Below are 27,896 nucleotides of genomic sequence, written 5' to 3'. Positions count from 1 at the left end.
CATGTTGTTGTTTTCTCAGTGAGATGTTTTGTTGAGTGACCAGTCGTCTCTGCTGTTTCTGCACGACGGAGTCTGTGTTTAGGTCCTTGTGGCAGACCATGGTGACCAGGCAGACATCAAAAAAATGCACAACTGGCAGTGAAAGTTCATGATTTTAGTCAAGGAATTTAGTGTAAGCTGACGGTCTGGCGTTATGATAAACAGAAAACCTCCTCAAACGGTGTAAAACTTAAGGATCTCAACTAATTCATCTTTTTGCAAACTTTTTTTTCTTTGGAAAGTGATGGACCCAAAGACAGGATTGTGACGCACAAACTTCTCATGAGGAACACTTGCTGTGGCATTTGTCTCCAATGGTCAGAACTCATCAAAATGTTGCCTACATGACTTAGTGACAGGCTAACTAAGGGGGCAGAGGTGAACATTTGGTGGAGTCAGGTGTTGGAGGGTCTTTGGAATTTCAGCCAGGAGGACAGGGAATGCTGGGAATGCCAACCATGAGTGAGAAGATGAGGGTGGGGTTGCTACAGGTCTGGAGGTCAGCTGGGATGGCTCCCAGACACCAAACCTGATCCAAGCTCCTTTTTCAATACAGATATTAAAGGTGACCTGTTATATTTTTCTGAAGAGGTCAAGATAGGTCTAAAGGCCACGCAAAACATGTTCATTACATTGCTTGCACAACATTCTTGGTGAAAAATGAGATTTTTGGGTAACACTTTATTTGAAGGGGGTTGAATAAGACTGACATGACACTGTCATAAACATGACATAACACCTGTCATAAACATGAATAAGCCTTCATGAATATTTATGACTGTTGTCATAAAGCGTCATTCGGTAAATTATGACACTTTAATACAAAGTTGACATTATTCAAAATGTCTTTGTTATGACAACTTGACATTAACCAAGAAATCATTACTGTTTAAACTTTACCTTTAATAACTTAAAGTTACCTAATTTTTAAAGTGCAATCAGTAATACTTTTATAACTAATTTATATCAGTAATCATTTCTTGTTTAATGTCAAGTTGTCATAACAAAGACATTTTGAATAATGTCAACTTTGTATTAAAAGTGTCATAATTTACCGAATGACGATTTATGACAACAGTCATAAATATTCATGAAGGCTAATTGATGTTCATGACAGGTGTTATGTCATCTTTATGACAGTGTCATGACAGTCTTATGGATGGCAAGTCAACAATAAAACACTTGTCTTTTCCAGCAGCCGTTGTACAGTACAGACGTGGGTAAAACCAGCTGACCAAACTGGAACTCGGCTTGGAGTTGCTAGGTGATTGGGAGAGCACCGCTGGGGTTGCTAGGTAACCCGCTATGCTTCACTGGGGTTGCTAGGTGTTGGGCAGTGCCTGCTAATTTGTGACGCCACATTTCGGGCGTTTTTGAAAAGGTTAACACCAAAAAAACAATAACTTATTGCCAAAAAACAGCTGGGTGGATTGTTTTTGAATGCTTGGGAAACCCAAGTGGAAGTGCAAAAACATGCAAAATGTTAATTTTGTATGATAGATCCCCTTTAAAATATGTAGAAGGTTCAGTCATGAACATTTTTTGTGTTTATTTTTGTGTTTATTCTTTTCCCAGTCAAACAACTATTTCTCAGTAAAGGTCTTCAGTCCTGTTGGGATCCTTGTGCAGGAGTTGCAAATGATGCCATGAGGAATCTGTAGCCTGCATGTTGCTAATTTGATTGGGCAGACTTGGCAAGTTTAGTGATTGGTATGCAATGAGTCAGGTTGGTCCAAGTTTTCCAGTCCTTTCTTCTTACTTCAGCTGAAGTCAGACAAACGTTGCACTCACATATCAGATGAGATGACATGTTTCCAGAAGGATCAAACCTTTTAGCTGAGTCGTGACAGCATGAGCGACAAAGTAGCTGCATTGTGCGAAAGCCTTGCAGTGAGGCTCTCCATTTTGGTAAAGCTAGCTGGGTGAGAACAACTAGCCAGCAACAAAATGAGATGCAGTGATCTAATTTCACGTCCAATCAATCACAGTCCATTGGAGTCAGAGTAGCTTAGCTAACCACGGCACAGTGTAAACCAATCAGGATTTATCTGAAACGTTGTAAAAGTGAGCCAAATTAAAAGGGTGGATTGCTTCGGCTTTTGCAAAACCACATTTTCATCTGCATTCATGTTTTTCACCCCTCAGTTCCTGTATGTTCAGATTGTGGGTGTCTTTTTTTTCCTAACCTGTCCCAGGCTGCTGGGAACAGAGCCTAACTTGTCCATTAGTTATATTAGCACCTCGGTGTGGGGGCCCTGGCTTACTCAACCCCCTGGCTGAGACACACAAAAGGCTTAGAGCTGCCTGCTTTTGTCCTGCTGTAAGCTGAAGCTGCACCACAAAAACTCAGCCAGGTTCCAGATCCTCAGATAAAAGGTCTTATGATCCAGGGTGTGCTGTTTATGTATTAACACACTGGCTCATTACACTTACAATATTTCCTTCATTTAAGTATGAACATGATTTATTAAGAGCTGCAGGATCATCACGAGCGTTTATAGCGAGAATAAAACAAACGTGTAGATACGAAGGAGCAATAACATCCTAATCTGAAACATACGAAACCTTCGAATGCTTCATTGTTATAACATTTACAATCAAACACATTAAGAAATGCCTGGTAAATAAACACACTGGATAATGTTTGTTTCATCTGAATTCAAACACATGTAAACTCATCAGCTTTGTGTCGTTATGGTTTATTAAACCAAATGTTCTGGGTGGTCAGATATGATGGAAATTGTGTAATAAAATTGTTTAAACATGTGTTTCCTGTTCCAGAAAGAAACTTGCTAGAGATACAGCTTCGTCCTCCGGAGGAGTTTGTTTGTCAGTGTGTGAAGGGATTACTATTTTTACGCATGGGATTGGTCGCGGCACTGGAATGTAAAATAATCTTAATTTCTTTAAGTCAGAGGATAATGTTTGTAGAATCTGTTTCGCTTTTAAACACATGCTTCCTTGTTTATTGCGCAAAAATATTTGGGAAATGTTTTTTGACCTTTGGGTTGACTTTTACATTTTTCTTTCTTTCAAAATGAAGAATTTTATGAGGAAAAAAAAGTCTTTGGCGTGTTTGGGTTGTCTGGCATTCTTGTTTTAGGACATCATACAAATTACTTCTAACACTGTTGTCGAAATAGTAAAAATGTTCCTGATTCTCAAGCCAAGTCCTGAATGGAACGGTTAAATATTGTAAACTACAGTAAAGAAAATCAAAAGAAGCATACACTACTAATGACTCACTTGCCCTGCTGTGAGTATTAATGTGGACATTTTGCAAATAAATGGCCCCGACTTGGTATTTCTGCATTTTGGGATTTTTATCCAAGTTGAAATATGTTTCTTTTTTCTAACATGGAAAAATTTGATTGGAAAAACATGTGGCCTCGCTCTCAGTCTTCCAGGATTTTGGCACTGTGGTTTCTCAGTGGAGTGTGTTGACACTTTGAATCTCATATAATACAGAATTACTTGGACAAAACTAAAGATTTGATTTCCTCTAAATTGTGTTGTTGTAAGATAAGTGAAAAAGAAAAGTTTGATGGAAAAGTCTCTAAGGCCATTAACTTGGCAGTTCAAACTGATTCCGTCAAATTTTGTATCTTGACAGAAAAGGAGAGAAAAGACACGTTTTTGACCAGCATGAAGGTGTGTAATGTATTCATAATACGTTACACATTTATCTTTGCTGTAATGTGTTGGCTTATTATTTTAGTAGCTTGTTTTTATGACTGTAATATATTTGCTGACACTTGTTTAATGCAGCCAAAAAGGAAGGATTCATTAAGAAACAGCAGCCAGAAGTGAGAAGTATGTCCAATAAAACTTTGTGGTTGAGACAGAAATTCAACTACAATGTTTGTTTTTTGTTTTTTTTTAATAGCTGGATAAACTACTTATTATCTGTGTTGCTAATTATTAGCAGTATTACGAGATGGTAACATATTTCTCTCCAGTTCATAACAGTTTGCTCTAGTGAGATAACAACCATCAGAAAGGCAAATAAATAGTTTAATATTGCAAAGTTTATGACATCTTATATATGCGGAGGCCATATTTGTTGTTGAACTTTGGGTTGCAAAGTTTTTACCAATTTAATGGCTTTTTCAGAAAGAATTGAAACCACTCTGAAAAATATATTTTTTTTTATGTTGCTTAATGTCAAAGTTTCACTTTAAGCTTTTTAAAACGTGCATATTGTTTATTATTGATTTTTTGCGTCATTTCATTCCCTTCTTCTTTTGTTTTTCTTTCAGCCTTTGGAGAAAAATGGACAAATCTCCAGTCTGACCAGCCTGAACGGACACTCGGAGGACAACACGCTAGCAGAAGGTTTGTGTGTGACTGTGATTGCGTGTTTGCTTTTGGTTGCCGCTCCTGCGGCAGATGCCGCGTTGACAAAAGTGACGGTGGTTGTGTTGTGTTTGCGTCTGGGATTTTGTAGTGTGCGTCTTAAGCGGGGGCTGGAGGTAAACGTGTTTGCATGGGGTCGGCTTTCAGCCCATGTGAGAATTCCTTGTCCACAGATGTCTTCGTGGCTCTGTGTGATCCGGCGCTGATCCTAAGCTAATCCATTTGTCAACACTTTGCAGGACACCTACATGGACACACACAGACACACATATGCAGGCATCCCAACATATTTTTATCTACTATTCATCCCCTTAGCGCCGTCAAGTTATCACCTTTACAACATATTTCCGAGTTTAGTATGGTGGATTATGCAAAACATATGGTTTTCCTTCACTAAATCTTGGAAAGCTCCGACCCGATTGAATACCTGCTTAAATTCACATGTGCACCGAGCCGCTCAAGCCAGACACATTCTCTTAGAGATAAAAACTAAAGTTCTGCACTGAAAACTAAAACATAAACTAAGCGTGCCTGAAGAAAGTTTTACGTTCAAACTCTTTAAGATCTAAAATATGCAGCGATTTATCTCTGCATCCCCTGCTGTGCTCGGCTGTCTCTAAAGCTTCATTTGTTTATTTTGTTTTCTGTTTCTGTCCTGTCTCCCCTGGTCTGGGAGGGCTGCAGGGGTGTGTACGGCTTCCCTAAATATTTAGCAGGCCTTGACCCGGGCCCCGGACAAAGCATCCTGTGCACTTCATAATCTGCTCTGGCCCAGGCGAAGGAGTAACCCTATCCAACTTAAAACACAGACATGTGTCACACGCTGTGCTGTCAAATTACCTTTTTATTAAGCTTTTTAATGAAGTGATTTTGTCTGTTCGTGGAGTAACCCAGCAGAAGGAGGAGCAGGGTGTTGAATTGTTGCTAAATCGGTGAAATTGAAGGTACAGAAGACAAAAGAAAGTGAGGATGGACATGCATGAACAAACACAATTGCTTTGAAAGAGCTTGCTTAGAGTTTTTCCTAAATACAGAATGGGCTAAAGATGCAACACAAATTTAAACATTGAGAGCTCTTGTCATTTTTGAGAAATTATGGAGGATAAAGGTCTTGAAAGAACGGGCAGCTCGGTACTGGTGCTGGTCACTCTAATCTGTGGTCTTTTTGTGCTTTCTGTCCTTTTGGCTGAATCTTTCAGGTATGAAGAAGAGACGAAACATTTCATACCCACCTTGAAAACTTTACCCGCTTTTACGACCCATTTATTATATTACTAGTTGTTTGCTGTAAGGATATTGACTTACAGGAAACTAATAAATAACATAACACCAGGATTTCTTGCATTTTAGTATAAGGCCATGTTTTAAAACCCAGCAAATGCTATCTGATCCAAATTGTAACTTTTCTAGCAATTTTCTTTATAATTCATGAAAAAATTTAAAAAGAAAAAAAAAAAAAAAAAAAAAAAAAAAACTCCAGGTAAGTCAAAGGAGAAGTACATGAGTGAAATTATTTCTTTACGGTTACAAAGGGGAAGCAATCTGGGACAAAATTGTTGTGGATGGTCACAAAGTGATTTTACAAGTTAGCAAAGGGATGAACCGATCTTAGCTATCAGCAACAATAATAAAAAAAGAAAAGATGGATGTTCAGAGAAAGACAGTGTGGGTGGCAAATATTTCAAATTTCATCAATGCTCTCACATGACTTTTTCCCCTAATTGAAAAAAAAAAAACATTCGCGTGTCTGAAGTGAGTCACATGGCCTCATAGAAAGACTGAAATTTAAAAAATGTTGTGAAATGTGTTCGGTATTTTCCTTCTAATCTTTCTCTTCTCTTCCAATAAACCAAGGATAACATACGAGGAGACAAAAAAAAAAAAACGTAAGACGCATGAAGTTGTGAAAGGCCTTCAAGGCCACAGATTGGAGGAATGCAGGGGAGTGAGAGGAAAGGAGACACACAATGATATAAGGGCTTTCACATCCCACCACCGCTCTCTTGTCCTGCCTGATAAAGACAGCAGCTCATAGTGGGAGACAGGAAGAGGAGAGGAATCTGTCTGATAACGGTAAAAATAAAAAAGCCAGGAGTCGCACCAAAAGGCTGACATGTATGCAAACACACAGCCGTAATCAGGTACACCAGGGTGTTTACAGCTTGGGGGACCAGCCCGGACGTGAAACTGCACTCACCCAAAGCAGCAGCCTGACAAACAGGTTTGAGGCAGTATCGATGAGGACGGTTTGGTTTTGGACTCTCCTGAAGGCGCATATGTGCATTTTGAGTTTCAGTTCCTAGCGAATGGGATCAAACGCTTAAAAAGACGTTCTGTATGTCGCATCCACAAACATCAAAACACTTTAAATAACATGATTTTATCATATTTTAACAAAAAGTGGTCTACAAATTGTAGCTTTAAAAGTCGCCTTGTACTTTTTGAAATCTTGACACCCTTTCGTTTGAAGGGCTCTCCATAAGGCTGACATAAACGTGATATAACACCAGTTATGAACAAGAAACGTCTTCATGAATGGTTATGTCATGAAGTTTAACTCGGTACATAATGACACTTTTAATGCAAAGTTCACACTTTTAATAGTACAACTTTGCATTTAACGTGTCATTATTTACCAACTATTATGACAACAGTCATAATGATTCATGACAGTGTATTGTCAGTCTTATGCGTATCCCTTCAAATAAAGTGTTACCCACATTCCTAATATAATTTTTGGCTTTAAGTTCAGTTTTTACACCTATATCAATGTTCAGGGTGATTTTTTTTTTTTTTTTGCTCTTGGGTCAAAAAAGCTGCATCAAGTTGTCACTCACCATCAGAGCCAAAGTTGAAAATCAGTCCAAACTCATTCTGAAGAAAAAAAAAAAGAGTTTAGAGTGCTTGGTTTAAAGGAAGATTGACAAAATGGAAGTGCATAAATATTAGATTCAGGACCAGGCCACTGTGAGGAGGAAGGTGCATGCAAAAAGCAAAAGGCAAAAATCAGGAGAGGTAAAAATAGATTGAGAAGTGGGGGAAAACAACAACTACAAAAAAAAAACGTATAAATGATGCTGTCACATACATCACCGCAAAAGCACCGGTCCTGCAAACTAAATCAAAAGTCATGTATAATACATGACCGTCTGCCAAAAATAAAACCACCTTTTCTCACTTTTTTGCTGTCTTTTCCAATCTAATTTGACTGGTAATTAGAGCTCGGTGTGGATGTTGACTTTGAGCCTTTGTGTTAACAACCGTTCCCTTTAGGTTGCTGGTTTTTAGCAGGGTGTGGGGCGTACGCAGCTGCAGCTGCAGATGCAGCGAGGACTCAAAGAATGACATCAGAGATGATGTCACTCGCTGGCAAGAGTGCTGACGCAGTCTCCAGGTTGGGTCGCAGATTTAAAAAGGCAACACACACATTTCTGGACTGCTTCACTGGGAGATAACGGGTCTGTTGGTGTTTTCACCGGCAATAAAACTAGACATGGAAATAAATGGGTGTGGCTCATTTGTTTGATTATCTTTAATCATCTAGATACTTTATGTATACAATAATATGATCATTTTAAACCATTATTGCCTTTAATTATGCAGTTAGAATATTTCTAGTGAACCAGTGGACGGTTTATGTTTTAGTAAAGTTGCAATAAAGGTAAAAAGTAACTTGTAACAAGATGGACTGAAAATATTTTGAAAACATGTTTTCTTTATAGTAATTTGAAATAATTCTACCTATGTTTATATTTGCATCTAATAATAAATTATTTTGGGAAATATTTGGTCGTTAGGTTGTTTACTGGTATAAAATCCCAAATGATGCCATAAAAATGCATCGCCATGGTTACAGAGAGGCAGTTCAAGACGAGTCAGTTTCTTTTTTTTAGCACACACAGTTAGAAACAATGTTTCAATCATCAGCAAGGCAATTATTCATTTTCAACAACAATAGAACAAAACAATTAAATGTAGACAGAGTAAATTAAACACGTATCTAAAAAAAATGGTTAAAATAGAACTAAAAGCAAATAAATGAAGGTAGGTTTTTAAAAAGATTTAAATGTCTGCAGCTCTTCACGCGCTGCATTTTTTTCCACTTAGTACATGCTTTTTGTTATTATTCAGGTTGTCCTTGTTTGATCCGAAAAGTGAAATCTGTAAATGTGACGGAAAAGAGGAAATTTGTAAGGATTTTTCTGGGTATGGCTGCATTCGAAGCTGTGCAAACGTATTGAAAAATAAAGTTCAAATCAGAGATTTAATCTAAAAACCTGGGGCCAAAAAAGGCCATTAAAGTTTTATATAGTTTCTGACAATCAATGGCAGACTTATGAAGAAGTTTTAGTTTATCATAAATACACCAACATGCGAATCTGTCTCATATGATTTAATTGCAAGTCTGATTTCAGTGCTCCTCTGGGGCCTCTGCAGAGTTATGTTGCCAAAATGTTCATCATGCCTGTGGAAGGGACCTCTCCCTTCACTTAAGCTCTGTCTGATCTCAGCGCATGAGGCTTCGGGTTTGTAACACAATCCAGCCGCTGGATCCGCTCCTCTTGATTTTCTGCCCACATTGCTGTCGCATTCCAGCCTGCGACACTCACTTGCTGCTTACCCCACGAGCGGGAATAGTTTGTCTGCGACTTGTGATGAAGGTGTCCTCGGATGACGATCCATCCAATAGACGTGAAATTACTTTTCTCTTCAGGAAAAGGAAGAGGCACAGCAGGAAAGCGTCAGAATCCCTGAAAGCCTCTTAGTCTCATAAGATATTTGTTCTCCAGGCGGTGGTTCAATTAAAGCGAGTGCCTTTAAAGACACACCCACAGTAAGTTAGTACATGCGTAAGTAACAGTCAGAAACGTTCGGCTTCTAAGTGGACTGGACAGGAAGATTTATCTAAGCACAGCTTGGGTAGTCTGTTTTATAATTTTATAAAGGAAGCCTGTTCAACATCTTAGACGCTTTCGTTCGGACGCTAAGCAGGGATTATTTTTCAGCATATTTTCTGCTTTGTCAAACCGTTTTACAAAAAGTGCATTTTGTGCACTTTTGATGGTTGACTTTATTGAAAATAAAATAAAAGACAAAGTTGCATACAAAAAATTAGAGCAAAAGTAAGCAAAAGAACAGCAGTAAAGTACACTTTCAGGTTCAAAGAAGGAGGTAGAATAATAAACTTATTTATTCACCCACAGCTCTTACATTAGTAGCATCTTCCAATAAATATGTTTTTTTTTTTTTTTTTTACAAAAACACAACTTTAATTTGGGAAATCTGTAAAAAATAAGATAAAACAAAATAAAATAAATGGATTCTTAGCTTTTCTCTTGCTAAATTAAATTATGTTAACCAGCCACATTCAGGCCTTTTTAGCACCAGAAACAAGAAGTAACTTAAGTAGAACTTTTTATCGAAACAGACTAAAACAACATAATGCTGCACTCAAAAGAAAATCAAGAGCAGATTAAGAACTCTCTGTCTGGAAAGAGTTGCAAACCCGTTTCTAAGATTTTTTTTGCTCCAGCAAACCACAGTGACAGACATGAAAAAACACCAAACAGTGGTAAACCTTTGTAGGAATACTCATATTACTCTAAAAGAGCATCTACAACTCATCCAGGAGGTCACCGAAGAAAACATCCAAAGCACTGCAGGGCTCATTTTCCTTAGCTGAGGTCAGAATTCATGACTCCACAATAAGGAAGAAACTGAGTAACTATGGGAGGTGAAAACTAATGACTATAAACTTTTTTCTAAGCTGTCCTGCCATAAAATGAACACTATCCTGGCAGCCGACCATTGTGGTGACACAGCGACAAACTGCATTGATTCCACATTTAGTTGGAAAGTTTCAGTCAAAAAAAAGTTGTGAACATGTGAGTCCTGTCCAGTCAAATTACCAAGCTCAAAGCTTTCATGTCAAATAAAATAAATTAAAACTCCTCCCACCAGGACAGTCCAACCTTCCCGCCGCCCCGTCCGTCTTCAGCACCCACTCGTCTCCTCAGGCGCTCCTCTCTCATCTGTCCTGGCATCAGGGAATCTAATCTCTATCCTTAACTCCTAACCTCCCCCAGGCATATGGAGGGTTTTAGAGAATGGACCAAGAATGTGGCGGACCCCTCCTTCTCCCCCGTCATTACCAGCGCAGCAGCCGCTGCGACACTCCGAATTAGATATGATTTTTTTTTTTTTTTTTTTTTTCCCCAAAAAAAAAACGGGGGTTGTGTCTGGAAACTAGCCACTCTCTTTATTCAAGTATTGTTAGATCAAATTTAAAGATTCGTTTATTCAACTGCAACCCGTAATTTTAACCTAAAAGTTGGGAATCATCTCGGTAATTCATTTTCGCTCATTTGTGTACGCTAATGTTCTCCAGGGACCCTCAAAGCGCACATCTCCGGTTTACCATGTGTACGTGCCAGCGTCCTTAAAGACAGGATGACGCCTGACAACAACTGGAAGGCCAAATTGCTGATGCAGATATCTCAAGAACGCAAAAGAAAGCGAGGACGTGTGCAACAGATGGCAAATTCTTGCAGAACGTGGTTCGGTGAAAGAGCTGCTGGACTCAATTTAAAGCTCTACGTTTTTTGGTTTCTATGAGAAAGCAGAACCGCTTTGTGTTTTCAGAGAATTGCGTGCAAGCTGGTGGAGGCATCGGCATCTCTTTCGACAATAGGAGCCGTAAACAATGTTTTCTGTCGCTTCACTTAGACGTCACAGTTGTACTGTTCTTCTTATCACGCTACATCGCGTAATTCATGTCCCCTGAATGGAACTGTGCACACAGTGCATGACCGTAACAGTAGGAAATGAGCAGCAGGAAGAGGAAGTGATGACGTGGAGAGCTGACTGCATTTCCTGTCCGACATTCTTCACCCATCGCTTCAGCAACAGAAGAACCGGGGCACTGAAGTGCAGGAAAAGAAAGTGGAGATTAAAGGGGATTAAATAGGAGGAATAAATGGCAGAGTGAAAGGAGCAAAAGAGCAAAACGTACAGAAGAAAGGAGAATTACACAGTGAAACAAATCTCTCTGGTCTCAGCCGGCCTCTCTCACCTTCTCCCATTTCCTCCACTTGTTTTTTTAACATCATCTTTTCCCGTTCTTGGAAGTGTGAGAGGCGGCGTCTCCGAAGCTGTCCGGTGATGTCATCCATTTCTATACGAGCCACAAAAAAAGCCGCCTCCACCCATCGCCTCGATTCCCCCACTTCCCTCTCCCTCCTGCCTGAACACGAGACCCCACCTCAAACATTCCTGAGTTCAGGCACGTTTTCTGATCCGACGAGATATGTGGGGCGTCAGCCACCAAACAACTCAGCTCTGCGTTGTTGAAGTTTGGTTACAAAATGTGCCGCTTGGATGAAGGATTGTTTTAATCAGAGCGTCCCTCGACTTATTTTCATCTTGTGAAAGTTTTTTTTTGTCAATAAATTACTTTTCTGAGCTGTCGAGGCATTTTAAGACACCGCCACAACATTTTCTGTTTGATCTGATGACAGAAATGAAGAAAAGCCACCTCCCAAAAAAGCCAACTTAATTTTACTTTCTGCTAAACAAGCAGAAAGGCCCCCTGAAGACTCATAGAGGGATTGAGAGTTATTTCTCAACTAAAATCCAGTATGACTGTCATACTTTAAAAGCTAGTAGAGGCTGTAGGGATATGTACTTTTTTATTTTTTATTTATAGAACTTTTCCACTGAAAGGATTCAAGTGCTTGACCAGGACTGGTGCTAGATTCAGTTCTTGACTGGTTCTATAAAAAAAGAGAAATAGTTCATGTTTCAAAGGCCTGAAAGTCAAGTCAGAGTCATGCTAAATATCAAGCTATTGTTTTATTAGCCATTTTTGGTAAAAAATTATAGTGCTTGACAGTAACTGCACATATCACATGTACACAACATACTTCATTGATCCCGGAGGGAAATTAAATATAATATTTATCCCAGCACTGTATTGATACTGGATCTTGGGGTCCAGAGCCAGAACCTGGAACTACCAATAACCAGTGCTAAGCTGGGTCTTGCACCAGTCATGCCCTGCAACTGGTTTGATGAAATGGTCGCTTTTCATGTAAATCTTTCATATAATTAATATTGATCATGCTCCTTTAGTATTTGAATAAGATCAACACTGTTGGATTTCTGCAGATATAAACTTTTTCAAATATTAATTGAGCTTACTGTACTGTTTGATAACTAGGATCGATTTGAACGCACGCATGAACGATTGAATTGAAATTATTCTATAGAGATGGCATTTGTTGTGGTTTGGCGCTACATAACTAAAACTGAACTGAATTGAATATTTAAAAACATAAATGTCATTTCTATTTTTTACCCATTGTTGGCTCATTTTGTATCTTGAAAGGCGCTTTATAAATAACCACAAAGTTACATTGCTATTAGCTTGTGTTGCTAATAACATTTAGCTTGTTGTTGAGGACAGATACATCCTGCCCGTTTTCCCAACTTGCAACTGGGAAATGTTCAAGTCCAGAGATAAATGCATCACAGGATAACCAGCCACCGGCTCTTGTTTACATCCATCTGCTTTAGCTTGTAATCGAGAGTTAGTTGCCTTGTCATGACTGGGCCACAAGAAGTTCGAGACGTTTAACAGCTTAATTTGATTACTGAGGCCAACAAAGAGAAGCGGACAACTATTTTGGTGTTGGATTGAGTTAAGAAGACATTTCCGGTTTGAATTTTAGCTTTACGTTGACTTGATCATTCATCCATGAGGAAGACAGTTTGAGAAACGTTAATATTCAGCATTCATTCAGGCTTATGCCTCTTATATATGTGGCACACTTCCAGAGACACTAATAAGCAAAAAGAAAATTGTTCCTCTATAGTGTATCGTTTTGTATTGTCTGCAGTTTCCCTCTGCTGTCTAAATAAAAATGTGTCAGTATGTATGGAAGTCCAGGAATGTGACTGATGTGGTTGAGTCACATGAAGGAAGTTCAGAGGGAAAAAGGAAATGCGGGTCTGTTTTACTCCATAAATTCCCACCAGCCTGACTCACCATCCACTCAGCACTACGCGCCACTGTAGTGGTCGTTATGTAGCAGAGCACAAATAGTCGCATACCCATCAGATGAGTCACAGGGATGAAAGAAAGCGTCACCATTGCGACACATTTAAAGTGTATGACTAATATGATAATAGTCCTTTGGCTGTCCTTTCGACTGTTTTTTAATCCATAGCTGGAATAGAAATGATATTCCTATGACTGAGTACATGTAACTTTGTTACCAGTTGGAGAGAGGACGCCTCACGCAGCACCATTTCAAGGGTCTCCTCCTGCATAATGTTATAAACAATAATTTTGTTATCCACTGAAATTCTCTTTCCGAAATGATCTCTTATTAGATTTTCAACATCCTCCGCTTAATTCAACGCACACAAACATCCACACAACTCACACTCCTGCCTGCTCTGACGGGACGGTTTGCAAAGCGACGTTTGCAGGACGGACAAACAGATTTAATGACTCGCACATGATGAAGCGCCAAAGTTACAGATGCATACCTGTAACCTGGAATCTCAGACGCATTCTGCATGAGGAAGGGAGGCGGGGAGGACGCTGATGTCAGACTTTCAAGCTTCTCGATCGCTGCTGTTATCACTCGGTTGGGAGCCCTTTGTCTGGAATTCACACATTCTTGTGGGACAATGCAGAAGTGTGACAGATCTGATTATATGCCGGTATTTACCTGAGGAATTATCTGCATTCCTTCTGGTCTCTCTCCCACCGCAGACCAAAGCTGAGGTAAACGTGTCTGCATTGGCGCAATCGAGAGGGCCCCCTATTAACATTCAAACATCAGGAGCCGTGTGGAGACTTGGCGGCACTCCCGGTTCATGATTTAAGTTGTGGATCTGGATATGAATAATCATGTTCAAGGACAAGTTTTGTGTTTTTTCTATTAGGCTTTAGAAGCTGAATGAAAGCCAGCTGGTAGATTGGTGTTCATATAAAGTGCTGAAGTTCACTCTGGGTTACCTCAATCAGCATTCCTGCAGGACTTTTGACATGAGCCATGATATACAAGGCTGGACGCCTCCTTTTTTAGGAAAGCCAGAGAGAACCTGTATTTAGGACTGCTTTTTAAAAAAAAAATCCCAAAAAACAAGAACGAATAGGATAAAAACCAGCCTTCTCTGAAAAAAAAAACAGCTGCTTTAAAGATGCCTTCAGTTTTTCCAAACCTGAACATGTATAAATATGTGAGAGTTAAAGGGATCAATTTTATTCAATTTTAAGATGATTAACATTTTTTTTCATCTGTGGTGAAAACATGGTGGTGGCAGAATCATGCTGTGGGGTTCCAGTTAAATCCTGCCTTGAGAAGCTGGAATCAGAATAAGCTTTATTTGCCAAGTTTGTTGCACAGAAACAACAAATTTGACTTCCACTTTGTTCTCAATGTAGAACCATTTTTAACATAAACACTGTCATTCCATAATTGAGCAAATGCTGCAACAAAGCTTATTTCTCTGATTAAAAGTGCATTTTGAACCTTCAAGTAGAAATTAAACAATTTTTACAAAACCCACATGTCTATGTAAATGTTGTTTATCGGCCTAATGTAATATTCTAATCTTAAATGTTATCTTTACTTGAGCTATATGCTGAAAATTATCATACTTTACTGAAATAAAGGCTTTAAAACATAAGTCTGTATGTAACTCAGTTCATCTTGTGAACTGAGTTGCTGAACTACATGGACCTTTCAGTAATTTTCCAATTTATTGATTAGGTCTGGAATGTTAATATATATATGCAGTGTTTATTTTAAAGCAAAACGCTTATAAATCCTGGTTAAAATTTGAGGTTCATTTTCCAGCAGAACTATAATCATAAACATACAGCCAGAGACATGGTGAATATTTTAGATGAAACTATATTCATGTGTTGAAATGGTCCAGTCAAAGTCCAGACCCAAAACCAAATGAGAATCTAAGGACTTAATGAGCTCTTCATAGAGACTCTGAATTCAGCCTAAATTAATAGTCAGTTTCTAGATGTCCAAAGCTGGTGGAAGCATCACACCGCAAGAGATTTTTGCAGCAGTAAATGTAGCAAAATCCATGCCACACTTTTCAGATTTGTATACTTTTTTATACTTTTGGCACATTATTGATACTTTCAGGCTGTCAGTAGTGAAGGCTAAATTGAAACATCACATGACGCGGGTCAGACGTTGCTGGATGATGAGTTCTGAGGGAGTGGAGAGGAGAAAGAGGAGGATGGAGGGATGAGTGGGGACGGGGAGGAGGCGCTGGGGGTGGGGGGGGGATGTTCATTCAGAACAGCTGAAGAGAGCCAAGGGGAGGTGGGAAGAAAAGAAAGGGGGAGGCAGGGGTGGTCCTAACCATGACATGTGTGTCAGTCAGTTGAAATGTGTGTGGAGACCTCTGTTCACTTCATTCTGCTGACTGACTGAGGAGCGCTGGAAGTGAGAAGAAACAACTCAAGCCCTCAGAGGGACACACAGGAGGGAAGGCTTACTTTTTACAAAGTGTGAAGAGAAGGGAAGGAAAATAGTAGACTGCTAGAGCTTACTCGTGATTTTTTCTTTCTTCTTCAGTTTTCAAAATCTTAAGTTGTTGCATCTTTTTTTTTTTTTTTTGAGGGGGGGGGGCTTGCTTTTCTTCTGGCTTCTCCCAATGCTTGGAACAATTACTTTAACAGGTAAGAAGAGCTTTTTATGTCTGAAACACTGTTGCTTTTTGTGTCTGTCAAAGTCAGAATGAAGTCAAACTGTTTATGTTGTAAATCTGTATCCATTCATGTGATTTGAATATAACGGGACTCATTCAAGTGTGTTTTCCTCGTGTAAGTGAGTGGTTGCCAAAAGCATTGTTGCACTAAGGGTGTGGTTAGTTTGCGTTGTGGTTTCTGGATGTTTTGGCATGGATGAGTGATCTGAGTTGGAGAAAGCTTTGCCTAGATTACCGCAGAACATCACAATGTAAAAAAAGAAAATCTGCTCTACTGAACTTTGCAAACACATTTCCCAGCAATAATCTCTGGATTTATTATCCTGAATGAGTGAGAACATCTTAAACATGTTTCAAACTTTGCAGTGGAAAAACGTCCGTCAAATGTCCATCTTTGTTTTTCTTTTTTTTTTTTTTATTGTACAGACCAACATCTGAGCCAACACACTGCATCCCATGATGTGAGGTGTTTTATTAGATTAGTGGGACTCTAACTCCGGGTGGGGATATTTACTCACGGAGGATGTGTAGGGAGAGAGAGAGAAAGAGAGAGAGAGAGAGAGAGAGAGAGAGAGAGAGAGGGGCGTCTGGAATTGATTGCATGCCAAAACATATTCTCTTTCCCAGTTTTCTTCATCTTAACTCGACAGGGTGGTTTAAATAGAGCAGGATTGCATCACGATAAATTAGAAACTCTCCGGTTTAGTGCGATGTTGTTTTATTTGAGTGGATAATAACTGTTGCTGTCCTCCTCCCTCTGCACAAACAGAGATGCTCTGACCACACCTTTAAAGATGTTAGTGTGTGTATGTGGGGGGTGTTAAGTATCGTCCCCGCTGGGAGGGTGACGATGTCTCCTTGCCCTGTTTTTAACGGACTGCTATTGTTTTAGAACTCCAGACCCAGACTAAAGTATTTGCATGTATTTGTATACAGTCTCTTGCCCCCGCCCTTGCAGATAGAGGCGACCCCCAAACGAGTCATGCAACAGAAGCCCCAACAGAAACACAACCTGACTTCAGCACAGACCTCAGTAGATTAACAACAACAATCGGTTATTGGCTGCAGCTGTGATATTTGATATCGCCCCTCACACACGAGGATCTGTGTCCTGCTGAGATAAGCATCCCAAATATGATGGCGAGTGTCAGGAATATGCTACACCCTCGTCCCCGCTTCCATCCAGCTTAACTTTGGATTCTTCCCGGCCTTTGCTCGTCCTCCTCCGCCAAATATTTACAGTCCCAGGACTTTGACGGTTGGTTGAGCAAGAAGAAAGAGATCAAAAAGATGGAGAAGATGCCAGCAGTCTGTAAAATCAGCATGGTTCCTGTTTTATTGACGGTGTAGGTACACAAAGAAGTGGCTTACTTACAGTGTGACCCCTCCCACGCTCTTCTTTAATAACCTTTTCTGTTCTGGGGCCTAATAATTGAAAACAGCTCAGATGAACTGGTGTGAATTTATGAATTTCGATTAGATTAGTAGTAATAAAAAATAAAAAGTACCACACATGTTGGAGAAAAAGCCACAAAACCTTTATTGTCACTTGAATCATTTTCCTGCAGTAAGGCAGTCAAATTCAACAATTTAAACTTCCTGCTAACTGTAGCCATTTTTGATAACAAAAAGGTCGACCACCCCCCCTTCCTTTATTTTCCAGGGGCCAGGGAGGGCTTGGAGGCTATTGTGTTTTTGTATGCTTGTGTCTGGTTTGGGAAGGGGGGGTGGGACCCCTTCCATCCTGCTGTGGTGGAATTTGGGTCAAGGGGATTGGGACTTATTTTAAGGAGGGATACTGAAAGGGGGTTGGGAGGGTGTTGCATTGTTTAATTTGAATAGTACATGGGCAGAGGCAAGACACAGTTTAACTAAAAAAAGGAAACAAACATTCTTGAAGTCTCTTGCTATTTAAACTCACACTACATTGAGCTCATCTTAAAAAAATGTTGGGTTGGGCATAATTTTCATTCCTCTTAAGGCAGAAAAGTCAGGAATGTTCTTCATTACACTTTTAGTAGATAAATTAAGAGTGTTTAAAAAAAAAAAAACATTCATCTTTTATTGCCCAGGCAACATTTTCTGCATTTGAACGTTAAAATATTCTTGGTACGCCGTCTATGCCTATAATTCAGAAAAAAGGGACGTGGGCCGATGTGCAGTTTAACATTTTTGTGTGGAACGACGACATCTAAATTATAGAGATTTACTAACCAGATGAGATCAGTTGGAAATGACCAAGAACCGAGTTGAAGCTCTACAAAAAATAATTATATTTCAGTTTATCGAATATAATTTTAGCATACATTTTTTTGTAAAGAAAAAAAAAAAACAACAAAAAAAAAACAAGAAATTTATTATGCAACCGCTAATGTAATATTCAAGTTGGCTTCATTAACTGGCGGATTATTTCCCACGATGAGCTTGGTTTAAACAGCAGCTTAGATGCTCTGTGTGTAATCCTGCAACCCGACTCCTTGAGCATAAATCATTCTAGGATTTTTTTTAGAGACCCCAGGGATTTTAGACGTGAAATTTCCCAGACTGTAGTAAGATCTGAGGAGCCTCCGGCAGCCCCGCTGCTCCCCTCGGCAAAACGCCTACATTTGTCAAAATACTGACAGACCGACATGTTGAATGTGTGGTTTATGTCTGCTATCTCAGCTATTATTGCAACATTTGCCCAACATGTGTTCAGCTGCAGAGGAATGCCTACAGTGAGATAAGTGTCTCTGTCTGGACCTTAAAAGCGCCACAATGAAGCCCCAACACATCTCAGAGTAGCGTAGTAATCTAAAAACTGCATTAGCACGCATTAGTGTACCATTACAATTGAGTATGTGTATTATTTATCTGTACTGATGCCCTTATGCTTTTCCCCATTTGCACATAGCAAAGTTATACCAACGAATAGCTACCAGGAGTTTAGGATCTTTACAAATACCTTTTTTTACTTAAAGCGTTATATGAAATATAGAGCAAGTTATCCTGACTCTTCAAGTGATTTGATTTCCTCATCATTAAATGAAGGTTACAGATGATAGCTTTATATGGACATCATGGGGATTTCATTTGGAACCTTTCTACGGCACAAAAGTGCACACAGAGTCAAGTTTATTAGTTTATTACAGAGTCAAGTAATAAACTAAATTGAGAAATTTGATCAAAGTCTTACAGAAAGCCCTTTCTTTTCTTGTCATTTCAGTTGGCCAGCCAGATGGTCTGCCACTGGGTCAGAAGGAAGAGGTTTCGGAGAGTACAGAAACTGCCCCGGCTGACGGGACTCCTCATGTAAACGGCGAGAAAATGGAAAAAGAGTCGCCAAGCGCAAATGATATCTCCGCTGTTGAAGAGAAGGTAGCAGAGGAGAAGACGGACGACGCAGGTGAGGTCGGCTTCAAGAAGATTTTCACCATCGTGGGCTTGAAGTTCACCCTTAAGAAGGACAAAAGTGATGAGACGGACCCTGTGACGCTTCTAACCGTCAAAGACAAAGAAGAGGAGATCAGCTCAACCGAAGAACCTGCAAAGGACAAGGAGGACGCTGTAGCTGAAGAGAAAACCCCATCAGACGAAAATAAGGCCCAGACAGAACCATCTACCCCCGAGGGAGAGACCGCTAACAAAACAGACAAAGATGAATCCCCTGACGCTCAACCTGAAGGCGCTGCTGCCGAGGCCGCTGATGAAGAAGTCAAGGAGGAAAAAGCAGAGAAGGAAGCAGAGACCACACCTCCACCCAAGGAGACTGGTATGTCCCCCTTCAGAAAGCTCTTCTTCGTGGGACTCTTCTCAAACTTGAGAAAAAAATCCAGCATCAGGAAGACGAAGGAAGAGGAGGAAAAGGAGGCTGCTGAAAAAGAGGAAATGGCTAAATCAGAAGAATCCACTGCTGAGGAGAAGGAGGAGAAAGAGGTGGCAGAGCAGTCAGTGAAGGAGGAGAACGTCGTGTCAGAGGAGGGAACCAAAGAGGAGGCTGTTGTAACAGAGGAGGAAACTAAAGAGCAGACAGCAGAAACTCTTGTGGAGGCAAAATCTGAACCTGAGTCCAAGCATGAAGCTCCCAGCACCCAGGAGGAGGCAAAATCAGATGCCACCCAAGAGGTTACAACTCCAACTGAAAGCATTACTGATCAGAGCAAGCATGAAGACCAAAAGGCTGAAGCGAGTGCAGACGAGAAGGCTCCAGCTGAGGTGAGTGCAGAGGCTGAGCTGCAGTCATCACAGGAGAAGTCCAAGTCCCACGGAAGCCCCTTGAAGAAGCTCTTCACTGGAGCCGGCCTGAAGAAACTCTCAACTAAGAGACAAAAGAACAAGAAAGAGTCAGAGTCAAAGCTCACAGAGTCTGGGGAGCAAGGGACAGAACAACTCCAGTCTTCCGCTGAGTCCGAAGAGGCTGCTAAAGTTGACAGTGGGCCCTCGTCTCCAGAGACCTCAGGAGAGCATCCTGTGGCTGCAGAGGCAAACCAACTCGAGTCCAGTCAAGAGACCGAAGGGGAAGTTGCATCTGATGGTGAGAAGAAAAAGGATAGTGTCATTGCCTCCTTTAGAAAACTGGTAAGCCCCAAGAAGCACGCCAAAAGATCTTCTGATAGTGAAGATGAAGGAACAAGTGACAAACCAGTTAAGTCTGCCACTCTGTCCTCATCCGAGAGCGCTCCACTGGCAGAAAAAGGTGCTGAGGAGGAAGAGGGGAAAGAAGACAATGGTCCAGAGGAAGAGCCAAAAACTGAAAACACAGAGAAACTGACCAGTAGCACTGAGGAGACCAAGAAGAAAATGGACACCTCTGTATCCTGGGAGGCTCTGATGTGCATGGGTGGACCTAAAAAGAGGACAAGGAAGACCTCTGACTCTGATGATGAGGAGACCAAAGCTGAAGAGGAGACGACAGGAGCAACAGTTGCAGAAGAAGAAGACGTGAAAGAAGAGGGAAAAAACGAGGATGTCACTGACGCTTCCCAAAATCCTGAAAATAAAGAAGTGGCTCCCGCACCCGAGCCAGTAAGTGCACCTCCTGTGAGAGAGTCACCCTGGAGCACACTGAAACGCTTGGTTATGTCAAAAAATAAGCCCAAAAGTGAGGAGAAGCCAGACGGGGGTGCTGACCAAGCACAGCAAAACAATGAAACACAAAAAGAAGAGTCCTCTTTCTCTTTGAGAAAGCTCTTCCCCGGACGCAAGAAGAAGGTGGTGGAAAAGCAACCATCTGCAGACCAGGGCTCAGCCGAGGAGGACTCTGACACCCCAGCTGTGGTTCCTCTCTCAGAGTATGACGACCAAGCTGAAGTAGCACAGGAAGCACCGAAAGAAGCAGCTACAGTGCAGAGTAAAGTGTCTGCTGAGGATAGAGCACCGTCATGGATTCCAGCCAGCATTGAAGGTGCAGAAGACCAACATGATCAGCTGAGTGATATTCCAGAGGAGGCGGAAAATGCTGCTACGCCTAAATCCGTCGACACTGACATTGCAGAGGATGAAACCGAAGACCTGGTCGCTCCTCCTAAAGGTCTAGGTCGCACAGGACGTAGACTGTCCACCGCCGAGGTGAAGCCTATTACTCCAGCTCCAGCTGCGGCGACCTCCCCTGTTCCACAGGGTCCCAGGCAGAACAATGCAGAAGAAATCATTGGTGCTATTGAGGCTCAGATCACTGAAATCCCCACCCAGACATCTGTGACTCTGGAAGATGTTCCTCTCGAAAAGGCTTCTGAAGAAACTGAGAGTGACCCAGAAACGGAAAACGCCAAGCCTGTAACCATTGCCCTCCTGGAGAAACATGTGCAAGGTGAGGCCTCGGCTCTTTGTACCGGTCTTGTGACAAAGGAGATTGCTGAAGTTGCTGTGGAGGAGCCTGTGGAGCCTACATTAGAAGACCTGGTACCTGTTGGCCATGCTACCGATATTGAAATGGTGGCTGAGGAGAAGCCGTTAGAACCAGAAGAAGCTGCTGTTTCAGAAGATCCGGTGCTCCAGGCTCATGTTAACAAAGTCCAAACTCTGGAGCTTGAGCCTCTTGCAGTCAAATTGAGTGAAGTCGCAGAGATTGAAGTGGCCAGTCAGAGCTACGAGCCTGAGATTGAGAAGCTTGGAGCTGTCAGCACAGAGACCTCTGAGGTCATTCAGCCCACAACACGGACGGAGAACTCCCCTAAAACTGTGATCAGTGCTATAGAGCCTATTCCAGAAACGGCTGTCTGCATCCAGAGTGTAGAGGTCTCTGAGGTAACTGTGGAGTCCAAGGAGGGTGCGGTGGATGTAGAAGAGGTGGCCGGAGAAAATCAAAACGTAGAGGGGGCTGAAATTGCTCTCCCTGGTGTTGTGCCAAGTGAGGAAAGCGCTGTAATCACTGAGACAGTGTTGCTTGTTACTTCAAATGAGGCCAAGAAGAACACAGAGATCGAGACTCAGAGTGCGGTCATTGCAAAAACTGTCATCAAGGAGGCTGTAGATAAAGTTTTAGAAGATGCACCACAACCCAAAAAGCCAACAGCAACCATCCCAACACCGGTCCAGGCAACAGCGACCACAGAGGGTGAGACCGGCATCACAGCTGACCAAGTTGTCATCACTGACACCCCTGTTCCTGACGTCTATGAGAGACCGGTCCAACAATCCCCTCAGCCCTTATGTGTTGCCATGGAGGTCATAGAGACTGTCCCAATAGAGATCACAGAAAACATTAAAGAGGATAACAATGAGGAGGAGGAGGAACCCAAAAAGGACTTGAAGAAAGCCGTGGAAGTACAAGTAAGTGAAAATGCTGTCATTGAGGAAGAAGTAACAGAGATCAAAGGCGAAGATGTTGAAGAAAGTGAAAAAGATCAGGAGGGAGAAGTGAAAGAAACCTCCGAGAATGGGAACAAGTCGGAGGCCCCTTCAGAGGAGAAAAAGGAGAAGGCGGTCGAGACCCACATGCCGACACAGGTGGTCCTGCAATCGGCCGACGAGGTTGAAGAGCAGCCCGTGAAAGTAGAAACCGTGGATATGCTGGATGGCGAGAGTTCAAACACCAGCGCGACAGCTGAGAATCCTTCAAGACAAAACAAACTCCCAGACCTGACGGAAGAACCTCAGGAGTCCAGTTCTGCTGAAGCTGCTGCTGCTGACAGTCAACGCTTGGACGCAGACGAAAGCCAGCTGGAGCAAAAACCATCAGCAAAGTGTGCGGAGGTGATGGCGCAAGTGATCGAGGTGATTGAGGAGGCTGTGAAGGAGATCGAGCCTGTGTCTACAGAGATCACAGCAGCATCATGAGCAGGTAAGACTACAAAAGTATATCTTTTTATTTAAAGCAAATCTTTTACTAAATAGTGTTGGGCGAAAAGAAGCATGGATTCTTTTGCTGGCTTATCAAATGGTGTTTTTCTTTTTTTTAAATCAATGGGTCCTACTTTTATTAGAAAGTAGGGAGGGGATTTGCACACCAACTAGATGAAAAAGCTTTTGTTCAGGCTTTGAGTAACCAGGGTACCTTTGATATCAAAGCAGGAATGCCGCCATTGACCCCCGTCTTTGTGGGCTCAGGTCTTAAAGGGAACCGGTGTATGTGAGGGGCAGATGAACTTGTGCTGAAAGGCTGATTATGATTCCTCTGCTCTCTCCTCCTGTTTTTCTTCTATCACCGGCTCAGTATGGAGTCCAGAAACCATGTCGAAGTCAGCATTTGTAAGGTTTGATTACAAAGCTTCGAAGAACAGAAGTTGTTTATCTTTCCCCAGTTTTGGCTTCACGTACAAGTCTTATATGTCTAGGCTAGCAGATAGTTTATTTTGCAGTAATGCAGTAGAGATGCAGACTGATGTTAGCTGACATGGTTTACTTCCAAAGCCTGCACTAAGAGGAAAAAGGCGAACAGGAAAAATGTGGGCTCCAGTGAAGCATTTAATATGAAAACACTGTAAACGAGAGTAGGAGTTTATAGTGCCGTGAGACAACATTGTTGTAGATTTCTACTATTAATAATTAACTGGATCAAAAACTTAATTAAAAAAAATTGTAAGGGGAGTAGTGAGTTTTTTTTGCAGTGTATACAAATATAAAGTATTTCTTGTCATTTTTCAGTTTTAATATTGTGTGTTATTTTATGTCTTATCCTGTATTCATTTTATCTGCAGTAAACGTTTCATTTAGTATAAATCCAGTTTAGCTGAAGGTAATCGAAGGGGACTGCAGACCAAGACAGCTTCTTCTTAAAACAACTCCAAACTCTAAAACATTATAGTAGTTTAAGGGAAACCAGTTCAACATACTTTTATCATGTCTGCAGGTGATTATTTACATTAAAAAGTAGCAAGGAGGCAGTTCAGCACAAATTATCTTCCTGTTTGAAACACATACTGAGAGCAGAACATGAAAAACATCCGTGCTAATAAAAATATAGTGTCAAAATGTGACTTAAAATCATAGTTTTTTTGTACATAATTTTCTTTTTCCAGACCGTAACTCTGACTAAAACTGCTTTACATTTCATTTTTAGTATGTTTCGCACAGGAAGATCATTGGTTGCACACCACCTCCTGTTTCAAATAAACTTGTCTTGTTTGATTTCCTGTGTAAAAAAGAAAAAAAAAAAAAAACGAACACTAGTTCTTGGTGTACATAGCTGCCTACTGGAAGTGAAAAGAAAAATTATGCTTTAAAGGTCCATTAATTGTTGTCTGCACAAATTATTTTAATGTTTTTGGAAGCAGAGTTGGTTTTAAATAATAGCTGTCTGCTTTGGACTTTGGACTTAAAAGAATCTCACTTAAATTTGAGAACAGGTGGTCTCTTGTTCTAAAATTTTTTTTTTTTTTTTGCCTTGTCCACAGGTGAGGATGCAGCCCCGTTGCCTGGGAGACACACTTGTCAGGACCAGGAAGTGTGAGAGAGAAAGATGAAATGAGAGAGGATGTTCTGTGGTGACACCTATGACTGAACCTCGCCCATCCTGCTCAGAGAGACTGAGAAACAGCTCCTCCTGTCTCTCCTCCCACCTGTCCTCTGACTCTCCCCTGCAGCCCTGTCACAGCTCCATGACGGCCCACTGCACCCTCACTCACCTTAACACCCATGCATGTCCGGTCCCTCAGAAACATCCTGTTTGGCTTGTTATCACACCTTCACTGACTTTCTCATTGCCCCTGCTGCAAACTGGTGGAGAGGAGTTGAAGTGTTTTGTATGCAGGAGTGTGAATTTTTATGTGTATAGTAGCAGTGGTGTGAGAAGGTGAAAAGATGGGTGATTATTATCATGTATATTGTATTTATATCTTGATTATTCATTCATTCACAACATACGTGTCTTATTTCTACTTTTTATTTTGCCTCGTTTTGTTTATCGTAAGGACTTCACATTATGCTGTTGTGCAACAGGTTTTTTTTTTTTGCTTTGTTTTAAACTTGATGCGGACAAGTCTTAAAATTTCTCATAAACTGCATCCGGCTGAATAATGATATACATATAAAAAAAACAGTTGCATACAAGAAAATTATTTCAAGGCTTTGTAGGTAAATATAACTCAGTCATGGTACAAGTGTTATTCCACAGGCAGAGGAGCAGAGATTAAAATAACTACTAAAAATGGACCACGTGCTTGGATTGATCACATTGTGTGTTTTCACTCTGCATCCCCACTTAATATTTCATGAGATTCATGTACGTAAGACAAATTCACTGCCTGATATACTGTGAAAAGACATTGTCACACATTGTTTAATGTGATAATAAAATACTATAACACTTTAAGCTTATAATGTGGCAGAAGTATTTGCTGTGTTACAAAGAATACACACATGCCAGTTTTTAACACTGGTCCGACAAAACACAAAGCATTTCATGTGTATGGTGTTCAATGTTTCCTGATTGATTACTTCTTCACTTTCTGTGCAGAAACACAGAAAGCGCATATGTTTTTCACCATTTTCTTATGGAAAAAAAACAAACAAACAAAACCTTTACACCCTTTAATCCTTGACTTCTTGGGAGTCACGTTGAAGGTGAGCTAGTTCTGCACAACGTTGTGTTCTTCACCAAGCGCTATGGCTCAGGTTCATTAAAACTGGCACCAGGGAGGACACAAACAGAGCGAGGGATGATTTAGAAAGGCACAAACTTCATGGTACCAGGAATAAATACTAAAGCTAATTTTTTTCCGTTAATCTAAAAGCCAAATTTAGTTAGGATTAATCAGGGAGCCATGGTCTTTCCATTGATCACAGGACTAGGACACCAGTTGCATCCAATTAGCTTCCCAAAGTATCCACACAAGCTACTTTGAGTCAGGCATTGCATCTCCATTGTAAAAGGACGCCTCAAGAATAGTCCAGCAACTAGACTGTACCACCAAAGCCGCTTATTTCTGATTAACTTTAGAAGAATAGCACCAGGTCAGTCATGTAGAGGTGCTTCTATAATCAGTGAAATTTAATTTAGTAGCTTATATAAGCTAGCAGTGCTAAAAGCTCGCATTTCTTTCAGCTTTAAGTTAAAATATGTGGACATTTGTGCCACAGTTTAGGTGCCAATCTTGTGTGTAAAAGATCTATATTTGCTTTATTTTAAAAAAAAAAGAAAGGAATAATGATTAGAGAAAGCTAGAAAACTAAAGACTTGCATTTGTTGCAGAAGATCAGCATCTAGAGCCTACCCTACCCATCTTAAGCCCTCCGTTCTGTTTGTAACCCATAATAACTGTGAACCTGATAACATTTGTACAAATTGTATACCTCCTGTATGTACCTAAATAATATTGTTGTAATATTAATATTAACAAATAACCTGCAGCCATTTAGCAAAAAGTTTCATGTAGCATGGTCATAGTTGTCTTTTATATTTTCCAAGCTGTTAATAGTGAGGATTCAGAAACTTGTCTATATTTCATTCAATAAAGGTAGAGAAAATGTGTCTGGATTCTTTATTGCTTCTTGAATTAGACAAGCATTTTTACAACAATTACTCATTTGCAACTCAACTGGCAAGTTGGCAGTCACGACACAAAATCACTATTATGTAAAGACGTGTTTTTATTCTTTCTTCATGGCCAAAAAACGTTTCAAACAGATAAAATTACATTCCTGAGAACACAGAATCGTCACAGTAGATGTCAAATGGGCACCAGGAAGAGGTTTACATTGCATACTCTTTACAATAGTCCCAAACTATTTATCTAATGACCAACAGCTTGACAGTGAAGTCAAACTTCTCAACTTCCTGAGATGTTTGGCTGTTTAGAAAAAGATGGAGCACAGACATTAATTTTGAAAATGAACATGGAGAATTTCCAATGACGTGTGCATATTTCAGTGGATCATTTGTTTGGAAAATTAAGGGACAGAAGTATTGAAATTTGATCAGTTTCGAAATGAGCAAAATCACTGCCAGCTCGCAAGTGAAGGAAAAAAAATATTCAGATTCATGGTAAAATAGAAACAGCTGGTGAACTATCACTGTTCATTTTTGACGGTTTCCTTCTCTTTCAACCTGAGCGGACAGTAAAAGAAAACAGCGCCATCTAACGACAGACTGCGTGAACTGCATCACATTTCAATCCTGCAAACTTTAGATTTCTAGCATTAGAATAGGGGATAAAGAAATTATCAAAGCTATTACAACGAAAATTACCACATTAAGTATTATAATTAAACATTATTCAAGCAGGACATTTAAAATTATTTCCTGTTAATTAAACATGTCTTTGTGTGTTTTAATTTACACATACATTTCACCAGTATCACTGAGAGTTGCTGAATCAAAGAGAAGGAAAATAGCT

At 40.5% G+C, this 27,896-nt stretch overlaps 1 protein-coding gene across 2 annotated transcripts in view; it reads left to right on the top strand.

Annotated features, from left to right (window-relative positions):
* The window catches only part of akap12b (A kinase (PRKA) anchor protein 12b), a 47,089-nt gene extending 20,058 nt beyond the window's left edge, over positions 1-27,031 (top strand). The window contains exons 2-4 of one of the 2 annotated variants that reach the window (XM_015031285.1): positions 4,299-4,374; positions 19,349-23,404; positions 24,957-27,031. In XM_015031285.1, coding sequence (XP_014886771.1) covers positions 4,299-4,374; positions 19,349-23,400 — 4,128 coding nt within the window. In that variant the 3' untranslated portion in view covers positions 23,401-23,404; positions 24,957-27,031. Of the gene's footprint in view, positions 1-4,298; positions 4,375-15,837; positions 16,115-19,348; positions 23,405-24,956 lie in introns of those variants that run through there. The other variant, XM_015031286.1, reaches the window with a different exon arrangement.
* Positions 27,032-27,896: the final 865 nt, after the last annotated feature.

This window comes from Poecilia latipinna, unplaced genomic scaffold (assembly GCF_001443285.1).
Source record: "Poecilia latipinna isolate Pla-1442-1.1 unplaced genomic scaffold, P_latipinna-1.0 Scaffold201, whole genome shotgun sequence".
NCBI lineage: Eukaryota > Metazoa > Chordata > Actinopteri > Cyprinodontiformes > Poeciliidae > Poecilia > Poecilia latipinna.
The sequence above is the reverse complement of the archived record's forward strand: the minus strand, read 5'-3'. Positions and strand labels throughout refer to the sequence as shown.